The sequence below is a fragment of the Micropterus salmoides genome, unplaced genomic scaffold (genome assembly GCF_014851395.1).
Source record: "Micropterus salmoides isolate LMB-PRFRI ecotype aquatic unplaced genomic scaffold, ASM1485139v1 Ms_hic_scaffold_16, whole genome shotgun sequence".
NCBI lineage: Eukaryota > Metazoa > Chordata > Actinopteri > Centrarchiformes > Centrarchidae > Micropterus > Micropterus salmoides.
This window is the reverse complement of record NW_024040707.1, coordinates 19,477,572-19,493,166: the sequence shown is the minus strand read 5'-3', so window position 1 is coordinate 19,493,166 and position 15,595 is coordinate 19,477,572. Positions and strand designations below refer to the sequence as shown.

Genomic DNA, 15,595 nt, shown 5'->3' with positions numbered 1-15,595 from the left:
GGTGCTTTGAAACTTCGTGGTGCCTATCAACAAAGTAAAATAGAAGAACATTTTAATTTCATATGATTGACATATGATTGGTTAAAAAGGTCAAATCTAAATATTTTATAAATTTTGTTAAGGCTGCGGGACATTCCCATCTCCAAACAGGCTTGAGGTAGGTTTCTCAGGCTGAGTGCATTAACAACCTTACGTTTACTTGAATAGAAATTTAAGCACTTGTGCAATTATATTACTTACTTTCTTTAAGATATAATGCACCTTACAGTTAAGAGTAACAATAGCAAAGAATTAATAACAACTAAATTCAGCAACTAAAGTGCTGACAGTTGAATTGAGTTTTGATGAGGTGGTCTTTTCAGGGAACACAGATGACAGCCTGTTATCATCCGTGGCTTGTGTGCTTCCAGGGAATGATTAATTGGATATAATAGGCATTAAGGCTTCTGGCAGGAATCACATGCTAAGTAGCTATGACTTAACACAATTATTTTTAATTCCTTTCGTCACTTGCAGGCTTCCTTTGGCACTCAGCAGACACTGTGCCATATGGTCCTGACCAATCCAATGCCAGTCCATGATGTGTATGGTGCTGTCTGAAAACCCAAGCGGGCCTCATCTTTAGCTTCATGTCAGTGAGGCTACCTCCTCTGCTGTTTCTCCTCTTCAACAGAAACCCAGAGGATCAAACAAAACATCATGAAGAAAGCACACAGAGACAGAAATGAAACAGGGCCTTGTTGCAGAGTGGCTTTCTTTACACAGAAAGAAACGGAAGGAAGAGGTGCTGTCATGCTCCTAGCTCATACTGACACAGAGAGTTAGCCGCAGCTGTCCTGACAGATCCCCTGTTTGATCAACTGAATGGAAAGAGATCAAGCAGAATATTTCAGCATCACTACAATTACTTGGCCAAAGTTTCTGATACTGCAGTTCTTGCAGAATACCAATAAGAATACTGGGTCTATCTCTTTCTCAAGGGAATATCATTTATTCCTCAAAAAAACAAGCATTGCAGATTATTGTGCATGACCTACTATATTATGGATATTCAGGCTCAATGTATGGCCCCTATAATTTCCCCTACAGGCAGTTACTGTCGTGAAATGGTGATTCACAATGCCTATATTCGCCATTACCTATCAGCGCGGAGGTGGGGTGGAAGGAGGTTGGTTAGATTAAAGTCCGAAAAGGGAGAAAGAAGCAATTGTTGATGCTGTTCACATTAGGTCATTAGGATGAGGAATGGTCTTGATATTTAACAACGCTGCAACGTGTCGTGTCACGCATATGAGAGTGGGGGAGGGTTATCTGCTCAACAATATGAGTGAGAGCCCAAGAAGAAGATCTTTTTTCACACTGCAGCTGTTGCAGGGTGGGTCTACATATTTTCCTACGAAGTGACTGCAGTGTTTTCATGCAAAGAAGATTGTTACTTTGCAATTTCATACCTAGGGATAAGCAAATTAAAACATATCATCTGGGAAGGTGGAGTGCAATAAGACAAGAAATAGGATAGCTTTCACTGCACAAAAGAATGATTTCAGTAAGCTTGCCCAGGTTAGTCAACCCAAAGAAAATCTCTGGTTGACATGGGGATAGGAGTAAATGAATAAATCTAACTGCTTTGAGTTGAGACCAACAGAGATGGAGCGTAGACAGATAATCTGGCTTTGTGCCACTGTAAACGTTTGGGCCAGTGGGCAGAACATAGTTGAACAGAATTAGACAAGGTTGCTAAAACTCTATGTGGGTTCAAATGGGATTATACCCCCAATCCCCTTGATCTTCATACACCGATAAGCATCCAAAATCCCTCACCTCTCCAGGATTAAAAAAAGAGGATGAAAAGTGCACTGGCTAATTCAACACCTGACAGAACACATAAACTGTAGTTCTCAGAGAGGGGGAAAGGAGAGTTGGTGCCGAGAGAGGAGCTGGTGTTTGTGTTTAAAACAGGTAGCTACAGGCAACCTGTGCTAAGCTCTTTGAAGCTTTGTTAGAATGAGCACAAAGCAAGTAAATAGGCCAAGAAATGTGGTGCAGAAAATGTCAGATGGATATACGGTACAAACACCCGATAGTAAAGAATGTGCTTGTTTTGTTTTTTTTATAGTGAAAAAAAGGCACAAGGCATAAAAAAGCATTGTCGCCAACATGCTGTCCCTTTTGTTGCAGACATGTTGTGTATCTATTGGGTGCTATTCACTGAATACCTCAGGTCTCCCAGTGATACATAATGACCCTTATCACAACCACAATGACTTAAAGTAACATTATGTAGTATTTTTATCTTAAAATGATCCTTGTATAGGCCAGAGGAGCTTTCACTATGTAGGATTGATAACCCGATTGCATTATGGCAAACCAACACATTAACAAATTCTTAATGTTGGAATAGTAAGTAATAACTTATTAGCTGGCTTGCTGTGTCTTGTGTTGTTACACTTGCTTAATGTTTCCCTGTGTTAGCAAAGTTGTCGAAATCAGCCACAGACAGATGTTTAGCCACTAGCTAGAAATCTCGAGTTTGATTTTACCAAACTTACTAGGTACTCAAACTCTGGTAACATTACTGTAAGTGCTTGTGCGTCAGTTGCTGTCTAGCTTTGTTGGCTAGCCTGCCACCCAAGTTTCAAGCAAAATTATGCTGCTGTTGGTGGAGAACGGCGCTGGTGTCGAGCCGGAGCCGGGTAACAGTGTTACCAAGCAAAGTTCCCGGATGTTGGCGAGAGCTTTGTAAAATAAAAGACTGCAAAAGAAATGCTGGCAATCTTTCTGCATACACAGTTATACTAGTAAGTAATTGTAAGTAATTGCTGTGTCTTGTGTTGTCAGACTTGCTTGATGTTTGGCTAGGTTGGCAACTTACACATCTTACATAATGTTGCTTTAAACGCATTTAGCGCCTGTAATTTATGAGAATTCTGTTCACTTTTGTGTGCTGGCTAATTATAAACACTAAATATGAAATACAATTAAATTTTAAATGTATTCCACTTTATAAGTAGGTAATGATGTAATAAGACTGTTGTTGGCAGATTGATTACATAAATTATGGCAAAGGCTTTAATCACTATAACAACGTTGGATATATTGTGATTCTAAATAAATGAGGCATTCATCAACCACCTGCAAGCTGAAAATTGCTTGTTTTGACGGCAAAAGAGTGGATTAGGAAATGTTATGAATCAGAAAGAAACTTTCTTTCTCAGTCCAAAGGGAAAAACTAATCAAAGTTATGACAGCGACTTCACTTCCTTCCCTGTGTTTCCTCATGCCAACAAGAAAAAAACCTTCTCTGGAGGACAGAACGAGGCCTTTTCAATCCCCCCCGGCAAGAACAGAACATCCCTCTCTATCAGAGGCCAAAAGAGATGCCCAATTCTCTTTGTTATTCCACACATGATGTAAATCGTATTTTGTCACACTTTCCCACTGTGGGTGCTTGACATCAAATCACAGCTGATTTTCCTCTCCCTTATCCCCGCTGTGTCACGAGGCCACGGCACCTTTAGCCTCTTAACCTGGTGCTGGGCATAGAGTAATAGAATTCATGTCATGTTACACTGGGTCACCCTGACCATTTCTGTAGTGGTTACTGCTGACTATAGATAGCAATCTGTGCGCCGACATATCATTTTCATCTGATGAATAGATTAACAACATGGGAGTGTTAAACTGGGGCAGCAGAGCACTCGTTAAGAGGCTTTCATGGGGTTTTCTCACCTTTCCAGCAGATAATACTACGTGGCCATAACAGAAATGAACACTGTCAGCTCTGAGTGCAAAACAAATCAGCTAAGCTTATCTGAAGAGTAAAAACCTCCATTGCCCTTGCCTGCTCTTGGACCCGAGGCCTCCATTATTAGTGTGAAGACAAAAATCTATTGCCTTATTATCTACAGAGTTTTAAAAACCAAGACCTAACAACGAAAGTATTTATAAAATGAACTCTGCTCTTTTCATGGCAGAAAGATTTAGATTTGTGTGACGCAAAAGACCTTGAAGAGTCATAAACAGAGCAATTCAACTGAATGTGGGAAGGCCATGTGAAAAAACTACAGAAGGTTTACTACAAGAGCTGCACTGCTGAGAAGGGTGGCTTCTTGCCTCTTATGGAAACCAAATAAATCCCTGTTTCATGGGACAAAATAGGTTCTTGTACAATCAGCCCAGAATGGGTTTTCCACACCTAAGCAGCAATACACATTATTAGAGAGGGACCCTTGTTAGCGTTCAGCCTTAGAGCTCCAATTGGAGTTTAGTGAGCCAGCAGAATGCGCTAATTGTGTGTGATGTCCCGAGGCAGAGGATGCTGATTACTGTAAGCCGTCTAAAACACTTCACCTCCCAGTTAAATAATTTAGGCAAACATGGGGCTAAATGGGCAAAGAAACGCAGTACCTGCTTCCCTCTCTCCATGTACAGTATCTGTAGCACTTAGATTAAGGATTTTCAAATTCACCACAAAATGAACTTCTTTCACTCCCACTCATTATTTAAAACTGCAGCATGTTTTCGTTTTCATCTCAGAGGAACCGCCGCTGTGTAGCCTCAAGTCAACCAACTACATTAACCAACAACTTTAAAAGAACTGTGAGTCGCTGAAGTTGAGATGAGGTAAGTGAAGCCTCAAGTTTTCTGAGTCATACAGCTCTGCTACTTGACACAGTGGTTCGACATCTTGTAAGAATGACATTGCAAAGATTACTTAACCTTTTTATGTAATGGTGGTTATTAATTCTGATTGTGTTAGGTCCAAGGGTATGTAAAAACAGCTGTCTTAAAAACTGTATTTCATCAGTCCTATAACTAGCATCAAATAAATAATTAAAACCAAACTTAACCAAAAAATGAACATTTGAATATACATAAGCGTGATAACAACTACCTAAAATAACAGAAACCATCTTTGAGAATGTATTTGACTTTGATTTTTTAGTTTGGCCCATGTCCCATCCACTAACATGGAGTGTGTGGGGGTTATGACTTATATTGTAGCCAGCCACCAGGGGGCGATCAGTTTTGCCTTTACTTTTGGGGAGTTGTCATATCATTCATCTTTTTATTCAGTCAATGGTTTTAACCAGACTGTATATAAAAATTGGACAAAGCCACCTTTTTTAAGCCTCAAATCTGGCATATTGGCCAGCGCCATCTTAGCTTTTTGGAAGTAGAAGTGACCATATTTGGAAGAGAGGGCGGAGGGCAGAGTTTAAAAACATTATCATTTATCACCCTGTTCACTGTTTATCAATTGACGCCTGCGCTGGTGTAAGCAGTCATCATTTATCATGTGCACGGGCCAATGTGTCAATCAAAGCTTAATCTTGAAAAGTCAGTGTTGATTGTTTTGACTTCTGTTCCCGGAGGCCTCGTCACACAGCTGAATGTGACAGACCCAGTTTGGAGCCATTTGGAGCTCCGCTTTGCGCCAACAGTGTGAAATGGACTTTTTGTTTACTATTCTCTAAAGACTTTCTGCTGCTTTATTGATGTTGGCGCTTTTCAACATCAATAAAGCAGATGAACAAAAAGAGGTGGGACCAGCAAATATATTTCTTGATAGCGATTATTTAATGCAGGTGTAACTATCAGAAAGCACATTTGACATTAACGTGGCCTGTGACACATTGGCCACTGCACATATTAAGCCATAAATTCCCACATCAGAGAAAACAAGTGATTAACAGCAAAGTTGCCTATAAAATCAAGCTTCTTGTGATTTTAATCAAATATTGGCTCTGCTTTTATCAAATCTAGCATTTTTTAATCAAATCAGATCTTTATCAAAACAAGTAGAAATCCAAGAGATAATGGATCAGCTTAACTACACTTTCATCTTCTGTTTTTATTGTTTAATATTTTAGTTCCACCCCTGGGCTCACTTAAATCTAACTTTGGCTTAGCCTTTGACTTTGAAGTTTTGCATTTAAAGTACCACTGGGTGCAGGCTCTGGTGAACTATGTAAGACACATTTCAACAATTTATGGCGAAGGCTTAAAACTGCAGTTTGGTACTTTCACATGGTAAAAGCCTGTTACATTCAAGCCCTTGCCAAACGAGTTCACACAATGCCAGGTAAATCTCTCTGTATTCGCAGAATACCAGCGTTTTTAAATCTGGTGTCTGTGGCGACAGTCCTGCACTGGCGCACCGATTACACCAATCAGCAATGATTGGTTTGCCAGAGCTGAAGGTAGGAGCAACCCAGAGCCATGTAGAGAGCTCCATTGGAGAGAGTGTCTATTATTGAGAACTGTTTATTGTTTATTTGTGTATTATGATTGTACAGTTTGTATTAATATGCTTTGGTAATGTTGCATTGTATGCAGCCATGCCAATATAACCACTTAAATTGAAATTGAACAGCGATGATGCAACTCTCTACATGGCTCTGGACGGAGTAAGCTAAAACAACTAGGAGTATGGCAGAGTCTATGGCTTATGGCTTATATCAAACTTCCATGGTACCTCCACATCCAAAGCACATTCAAGCATTCATTTTACTTCATCTTCATATAAATGGAGTCATTTGTGGTTAATGTTGTGTATAGATTCACTGTATCAGACTTATATTTTATGTCTTTTCTCATAACTGCAACTACAGACAGTAGCTGACCTCTTACTAAAAAGTGAAAGACACATCCTTGCTTTTGCGTAAATATATTCCTAAACGTCCTACTCAGTTACCTCTATATATGAAGTGTTGTAGAGACAACTGAAATACAAGGTTATTCGTTTTAATGATGGTTTGGTTCCCACTCGTGGGATACAGTTCAAATGAGCCTTTCATGTGAGTTACGGCTCTCAATTTATTGAATTCAGCATGCACACTTTTTATATATTATTTTCTATATTTTTCTACGCATCCCTTTCCTCCCTTGGCTCCCATGGGTGCAGCCAGCACACCCACAGCAGTTATTGCAGTTTTGCTTATGGTTCATTGCCTGCTTCAAGCGTACAGCAGGAGGTCACAGTCACAGTAGGCTAATGGGTTTAACATGCTAATGTTGTGCTGCATTCAAATGCTCTAGTGTGTGGTATAATTTACTATACCAACAGAAAAGGTTACTGCCATTTGTATAATGAACTCTATTATTATGTTACCTACACAACCATATTACGATGCCTTCCCACAGGCTATACACATAATCAAAGCCATGAGACGTGTTTTTCAGTACAAGATGCCATTCACCTGCATCAGTCAATCATTTAGCTTTGTATTTCCTCAGCTTCCAATACTTTGATTCATGCCTCTCATCAAAACCAGGTTTAAAACAGAATGGATTTGTACCACCGTGTCAATTCAGTGCTTCATAGCTCACATTCCCTCCACTGGTACACGTTTCTGTAAATAAATAAATCTTAATAAAGAAAGGGATGTAGGAAAAGCCATACCCCACGACAAATAAGTCTGTGGAATTTGCTCTGAATCGAATGCCAGAACATTACGTTTGTCCCCATGTGCACAGTGCATACAAATGATTAAGGTAAATTATTGAGCCAAGCGTGTATAGCAGGTTTCTGCTTACATGAAAGGGGCAGAGCGTATGAGTGTGTGTGTGCACAATGTAGTCATCAGAATGGAACAAGGAATCCCGCAACAGGATGACTACTTACTTAGTGCACATACACCTCAACATTCACCCCATAATTCAGTTCTCACAAAGTAAATAATTTATTTTGGGGTTAAGACTTGCCTTTATTAAGACTTGTTAAAGTCTAAAGGGCTGAGTTAGGCTTGGGATGAAGTATGTAGTGGTTATGATTAATGTTAAGGTATGAGTGCAGGGAGTGAATTTGAGGCAACATGATCTTCAAACTAGTTTCATAAAACATACATTTGTATAAGACTAACTCACACTGGCATATACATTTTGTAGGCAATGTAATGCTGCTTGGATTATGTCTTTACTAATCAATACATGGTACGTTACGTGGAAGGACATAAATCCTGGTCTCCGGGGTCAATACTCTGTGCTTTGCAAGCCCAACTATCTACCCCAACCACTTCCTTATGATTTAAGATCTTCACACTTGGGGGCGTCCTGGTAGCCTAGTAGTTATGTAAGACATTTACCATATAAACCTTTGTTGGGTGTCATCCCTCCTGACTGTCACTGCAATCTGTCAATAAAGGTTAAAATGGTGAGAAAAAAAGAACTTCACTCATCCTGGTTTAGGCAAAAAATAATAATAAATACATGATCCACACAGCAACTACATTTCCTCCGAAATATATTTGAAAAAGCAAATTTTAGTATAATGTGTAACTTTATTTTGTAGGAGACATGTATTTTGTAGGAGCTATGTATTTGCAACATCGTGAGGGGACACAGTCTGTATATACTAAAATGTGTGGACCCACCACCCCTCTGGGAACAAAACATTGGTACCAATACAGTAAAAATAAACAATTAAGGGCTTAAGGTGAAAGTCTGAATTATGACAGCTAATTTCTGGGTTTGGGAGGAGCGTAGCGGATTTGCTTAGTGTTATTGTAAGACTAGCCTCTTAAACACAGACACTACATCCTATTTCCTATTCTTATTTTTCTATTAAAGAGTAAATGGAGATGCAATAAAGGAAATTATGATATCATCATCCTCACCTGGTATAAAATCTATATTTTAATAGCAATATCACCATCAAAACCATCACCCAACTGATTATAATGTAACTGAATGTCTTCGAATACACCTGGAATACAACTGTTACTGTAAATTTGATGAAAAGAATCTACTATACAACAGTTATTACACAATTTTTCAAAAATATACCAGGCGAATGTCCATGTTTTGGCCATATTTACTGTTTATATGTTCGCTTTTATTGGGATTTTTCTTAAAAACACTATTTCTGTCCATACAACCACGTTCCAAATAACATAAAGCTTCCAAAACATTGAAATACTGATCAACATTCCTGTGACCAAAAGCACTCCCATGCTTTACATCTCCACAACTAAGAACAAAGAACATCCTACAGGGCTGTAAGTGGGCTCTTTCTCTTCATATTGAAGAGATGAATCGTTCGGTATATTGGATGTCTGTGTAGCTCCGAGTAAAAAGACGAAAAAGACCGTCTCTTCCAAAGCAACACTTCTCCTTCATTTGAAACCGCTGAGCTTTGTAAGACTAGGATAAGTCAGTAAAATGCTCTCAGAAGTATGGTAGTACACATTTGTGTGTGTGTGCTGGATGGAGCGAATTCTGGAGCAAAATGAGAGACGGGGAGAGATTTGGGGGAACAAAAAGAAAGCGAAAACACAATGAGGAGAAAGGGGGTCAATCTAGGAAAAAAAAGAATGGATGGGTGGATGGAAGGAGGGAGAATAAATGAGAGATGAAGTGTGGAAAATAGGGAAATGGGTGCTGATGTGCTTCTTAAGCAGGTCATTGGATGCAGTGTGCCTTGGGAGGGCTTGTTTAAGCATGGCTAACAGATTCCCTCAGCCCCTGTGGGAGCCGTTCCTCAAAGCTCAGGTCCAGAGAGGCACTGTCACATCAGGATGCATGACAGGAAAAGGAAATACAGCACTTACCATTAAGCAACTTCTCAGCTATCTTCTATCACAGGATGGGAGGAAAGCTCCATTCAAACACCCATGAATATTGTTTAGCTATTGAAAATGGACAGGGCTGAATAAAAGGGTAACTGAATGTCATCAGGAACCGAGAATCAAACTAAACCTATACTTTCCCTGTGTTTCTGAATTGCTACTCCGTCGCATAAAAGCTGCTGAGACAGTTAATAGCAACACAAGTTAATATTTTTATGAGGGCTCATTTCTTCAGTTTTTATACTGTGGTCTGTACTGCCAACCTATCATCATCATCACCCTCTGCTGCAGATAAATTGGGTGTTGCATCAGTGCAGAGTGTCAGCGGAGATCAAGGTGCCTCGCTGAAGCTGCAGAATCAATACTTTTGTCCTATATGTCTGGGGGGCTCCTGAGCCTCCTGCCTGTCTCTGATGTTGGGTGTGAAGCCTAGTTTACAGCACACTGGTGAACACTGCCTCTTGATCCTGCTCATCCTCTTATTCAGCACTGAAGGGCACCGAGCTCTGTAATCCACCGCCACCAGTCCCTGGCAGAGTTCACGGTCGACACCAAAGCCTTGTTTCTCACACAACCCCCCCCCTTCACTGCAGGGAACAGCATCGCCTCATACTTCACACAGAGGCATACACACTGCACTTCATAGTCTCAGACACAAACAAAAGCTTCGTAGTTTGTCCAACCCTCCTTCTCATTCGCAGAATGACACACGGAACTCAAACAGCCACGCACACGTCCGTGGGTGCCAATGTCTTCAGGACTTGATATTTCCCAATTTACGTTGAGGAGGAGTTGATAGTGCCATGTGTCTCACGCTGACTTCAATCCACTCTCTGTGCTAGATCGCCTCCTTAATGACAGTAATTGCATTGAGGAAGCCCCCGCTCGTGTTCAATTACCCATTCCCATCCAAGCACATGGGTCTAATCTTGCAGTGTAATGTACAATACAGATGGCTCTAGAAGGTAGACATATTCATCACCGCCTCATCTTTGCTGGAAATCCAGCAGGAGAACCATGTTACATTTGAATAGGCTGAGAGGGGGCAATGAGTTTTCATTATCTGATAATATCTGAGAACTCGTCTTTGCAAAGTTAAAAAGTTCTATTTGTCTGCTTGAGAGGGTAAGTAAAGGAAAACCACTTCCCAGCTGAGTGGCTCATATTCCTGCCACACAATTGTGCAAAAACAGAAAGTGAACACGGTAAAATGAACACTCACCCTAGAGGTTTCTCCAGGCGACTGGCCGGTGAGCCCACAATCTCTCCCAGTGTACAGTAGACCTGTCCCAGGAAGTCCTGCCATGGGGGGGGGGGAGCAGAAAGTGGGATGGAGAGAGACGTAGGTTGGGGCAAAGGATTGGGGGCGTTCGGGTGGATCACGGGGGATAACAAGGAGAGTCGGTGAGGAGTTAAGCATCGTTATAAGCATTGTACAGTTATAAATTAGGTTGTCTGAGGCAGACACGTACGTTAAGGTCGGTTGCCTTCCAGGGTGGAGAAGGAGGAGAAGGAAAAGAGAGACCAGGCAGCAGCAGTGACACAACAGAGCATATCATGGAACAGAAGGCACACGACTCAAATACCAGACTGTCATCAACCAAGTGCAAGAAAGAAGAAGAAGCAAAAGCAGACGATGAAAGAGCAGAGGAAGTGAAAAGGAAAGTGAAAGAGCACGAGAGAATAAAAGCAAGAAAGAGTTTCACACTAGAAACAGTTCCAGAGCATGCAATGCAACGCAACAACACAACAATAAAAGCATGACAATGATAGAGGAGTAACTAATGATGAAAATCTTGGCAGTATGCAAACCAAGTGCTGCAAATATATCCTTTATGTCTATATAATATGAGTTGTTTATTTATCAAAGCTTTCAGCATAAATTATGACACTAACATACATTCACCTGAATGAGTTATTTACCTCAATGTACGTTCTGCAATAAAGTCCTGTCCCTTTCAGACAAAACTGCCATTTAAATATATAAATAAATTTATATTGTTCGGATAAACTGTGCTTGAAATGAACATCTAAATTGCAAACACTACCGAGCACACAGGGAAATATGTTGAATAGCTTTGATAATGATGCGCAATGCTTCATTTCTCATTAAAAAAAAGAAGTAATGAGGGCTATGCCAGATGCAAATGGGACTCTGATTATTACAGCTCAAGAGGAATAAAAAACTTAATTTTACAAAGTGAAGCAGGTGGAAGGTAAAGAAAAATAAACAATTGTGGCAGATGAAGCATAATTCACTCATTATTCCATAATATATTTGAGCATTTTAGATGCCATTAACGCTGGTTTGCATAAAGCCTCAAAATTAGAGACATGCACTGATAACAATTCAGATTCATTTTAGGATACCACGACACACATGCCACGTTCTTCACTTACATGCTTTGCCAGATCTGGACTTTTAGAATCGATATCATACCTGGAATCACAAAGAACCCACAAATCACAGAGGTGAAGATGGGAAAAATCCTAACACATTACAAATTATTATAGACTCTCATAAAAGAATACTGGCTGCAGCGTGGACATTTTCTGCCTGTCAATCACACACCTGGGTCAGTGAGGTAGCTAAAGGGAATGGCCAAAGAAAAAAAAGTGTAAGCAATAATGTGACAGTTAATTAAGGAAGTCATTCTATAGTTTATGAATGTAATTTCAGTACTTGCCTGGGGGATCGTATTCAAACAGTCTACCAATGCAGAGAAAGTTTTAAGCATCTGCCATTCAAACTTAATGTAAAAGTAATTAAACCTCAGTATGCCCTGGCTCCCACCTCTGTGATAAAAGAGATGATGTAAATGAGTAACACTAATTGTGAGGGGATGCATTCCCTCCTTTCCTGCTCCAGAGTTGTATCACGATAGCACGCCAGATGAATTCGTTAAGTGTCTAAAAATCCTCAGAGACCTACAGCTCTGTCCTGGATAGTCCACCAGGGACTTCACGCTTGAAGAAGAAAAAAGGGACAGATTTTTTAAAGCATATTTCCGTGCTCCTTAAGGAGGGGGGAGAATGGAGAAAATCCAAACTCTGTTCTCTGAGATCTCAAAATGAAACCGCACCTCCCTGACCCTCTCACTAGTCTGGCCTTTTCAAGGAGAGGAAGGGAGAAATATGTGAAAAGAGGGGGGCGAAGGTGGGGCGGGGCGTCTTTGAGTCTGTGAGTTTTATGGGACTTGGTTTTTAGACATTTGCTTTGCTTAGCAGCAGGGAGATTAAGGATAAAACTTTATATGAAATATTTATCACCCTTATACCAATCTCCCTTCAACGAATGACTACTGAGAGGCCGCACCAATGAATAATTCCTCAGGAGAGAGTCGAGCTGGTGGCAAGGAAGGGAAGGGAGAAGAAGAGTGACTCCACGAGAGAAAATGAGAGGCAGGAAGGAAGGGATGAAGAGATAGATAGGAGAAGACGGAGAGTGAATGAGGGAGAATATGTTAAGCCTGTGGTTGGAGGACTGGGTTAGAAAAGGGCGGCACATCTGAAACACACACACACACCTTAGTGTGTGTCCTCAGAGGACCGGATCAAATGGAATAACTCACACGTCAAAGCGCAGGTTCTGCTTCTCCTCAAAGAAGTAGTCCAGGATGTACTTCCTGACAAAGTCCGGGTTTAGCGTGTTGTCTATCACCTCTGTTCTCCCGAACTAGATCAGAACCAGAAAGAAGGGGGGGGGGGCAGAAGAGGAAAATGTGAGTGCAGCACTTTGAGACAGCACATCATTCAGTAACTCAGAAACTACATCTACTGCTCTATTACCTCACCCCAACCCTCCATCTTCCCCTGGCAACCGTGTGATTTCACAGCTTCAGATAAGCTCAGATTTGATAAAGTCAGTGATCGCAGTGTCAGCTCTTCTTCCCCTCCTCTTTTCATTGTGCTGGGAATGAGCAAGCCTGAGGAAAGCACTTCATTGAGTCCAATTACAATCATTTAATTAATACCACATTAACGCCACTGTTGCTCTCAGAGCCACACAAACAACGGGCAGAGGACAGAGGGAGGACATGTCACAAATGTTCCCTAGTGTTGAGAAGAAAATGGGAACCTGCCAGCACAGAAACTGAAAAAGGATTTGTCAGCGTTACAGAGCAAGACCTTCTGATGCCGATCAACAAATCAACAGACCACCCGCACATGCACATCAACTGTCTCAAGAATGAATAATTCAAAGCCAGAGGACTAAATAAAAGACCCCCAATAGAAAGCGTTACCATAAACTGACATAGTGAATTAATAATAGCAGTGTTAGGGCTTAATGAGGAGATGAAACAGCAGGATTACAGGCTCACACCTTTGTGATTACATCCAGTGGAGTTAAAACTCAAAGTGGGACTTAACAGGGGAGCTACGCAGAGTAACGTTGCAACAGCAGAATTTTTTTAATGGATGGACGCCTATGCTAATGCAAAAACAGTCAAGCTGGATTGTGTGTAACATATGACAGTTTGAGAGAGTGGATTTACAGAAGTGTAACCTGCCATCAAATATAAAAGTGTGTGTAGGCATATAAAAGTTTAACTAGTGTGTGGCACTACCTCTCCTCTCACTCTTCCTCTTGATCCCTGTCACAAAGTGTGACTGCTCCCTTCCAGCACATGCAAAGGAGTGAACTCTCCACCGAGGGAACAGGAGCCTATTTCAGTGATAGGAGCTGAATGTGGCAGCAGGGGGGCTGATTGCATATCAATTTGGTCTCAGGCCGGTTTTAACAAAGGAAGAATCAGCACCAGAGCCAGCACCACAGCAACCCGAGGAAATAACAGATCTCCCAGTCCACACATTATTCCTTCTTTGGCCGGTACACAGTCTGCCTGTAAAGCCAGACTCGCACAGCACTACAAATCACCATCACCCTTCCAAAACAAAACCCTGCTAAGGGGATATCAGGGCCCTGGCAGCGCGCACATCTTTCCCCTCCAATAACCCTAACTAGGATAAATTGTGAGCTGTAATGTCAGAAAATAAATCTTGGTTAAAAGATTAACGTCTAGCAGTTTGGCTAGAAGTGGAAAGGCCTGGCTTTGCTTGAATTTAGAGAAGTTATATTCTGTCAGCTGCTCAGTTCAGTAGGAGTAATTACAAATGAGGGAGTTGAAGATTAAGACTTTAAAGTAGTGGGGTAGCAGAACGACGGACTGCAGCTACAGTTTTATGTATTTGACTATGAATGCTGATAAAAATTAGTCAAGGGGGCACAGATCTCATGAGGAGCTGATGAAAGCGTCCTCCTTTTCAAATTCTTCTCATGATGGAGGAGTGTGAATGTCTCACAGCCGATGGGGGGAGTAGAGTGATGGGATTACAGACGGTTGGTGGCACAGTGAGAGGTGCGCCGACCAACCACATCTAGTCTCAGGAGAACAAAAACACATTACATGACAGAGGGGCAAAAGAGGCGCTTAGCTTTATCAATACTGCACAGCTTGACTCTGCTGCTCACAAAGCCAGCTGTCTTCTGCACTGAAAACACAGGCCCGTATCTCATCCAGGGACAGACATCCAGGCTACACCCACAGTTTGTAAGCTTGAGGTGGGGCAGTGTAACAAGAGGTGACATGTGTAGGAGGCTCTTTCCACCTGAAGACTGCGCCTGATGCTTATCTATATTTGCATGTTAATCGGTACTTTCTGGCTTTAACTCTGGATTAACACTGCAAAAAGATTTTTTTAAGTAAAGCAATGGAATCATACTCAGAATCAGAACAAGAGAATAAATTGTACTTCTCCTGTCAACCTCTCTGGGTAGCGACTATAACTATTACAAGTGCCCCAGGAACAGCTTTGACCATATCTCAGAAAAATACAGCCAAAAAAAGCTAGAAAACGACTCTTTTTGTATTAGAGTGAAAGGAGTGTGTCGGACCTCAGTTATAGCGAGTCCTTTACTGCACTGTGATTGGACAGCCGTGTATTTGGGGCGTGGCTTAGCGCAGGGTCAATTGTCCCTGCTGGGAAAAATACTATGTACTCAGGTTAATAACACACAAAAAACA

At 41.2% G+C, this 15,595-nt stretch overlaps 1 protein-coding gene across 6 annotated transcripts in view; it reads right to left on the bottom strand.

The window, feature by feature from the left end:
* The window catches only part of cpne5a (copine Va), an 83,841-nt gene that overhangs the window by 45,568 nt on the left and 22,678 nt on the right, over positions 1 to 15,595 (bottom strand). For 3 of the 6 annotated variants that reach the window (XM_038723577.1, XM_038723581.1, XM_038723578.1), the window contains 4 exons: positions 13,142 to 13,245; positions 11,970 to 12,009; positions 11,042 to 11,056; positions 10,792 to 10,868 (listed from right to left, as the gene is read on the bottom strand). In XM_038723577.1, the coding sequence (XP_038579505.1) occupies positions 10,792 to 10,868; positions 11,042 to 11,056; positions 11,970 to 12,009; positions 13,142 to 13,245 (236 nt within the window). Of the gene's footprint in view, positions 1 to 10,791; positions 10,869 to 11,041; positions 11,057 to 11,969; positions 12,010 to 13,141; positions 13,246 to 13,358; positions 13,457 to 15,595 lie in introns of those variants that run through there. The other 3 variants (XM_038723580.1, XM_038723582.1, XM_038723583.1) reach the window with 2 other exon arrangements.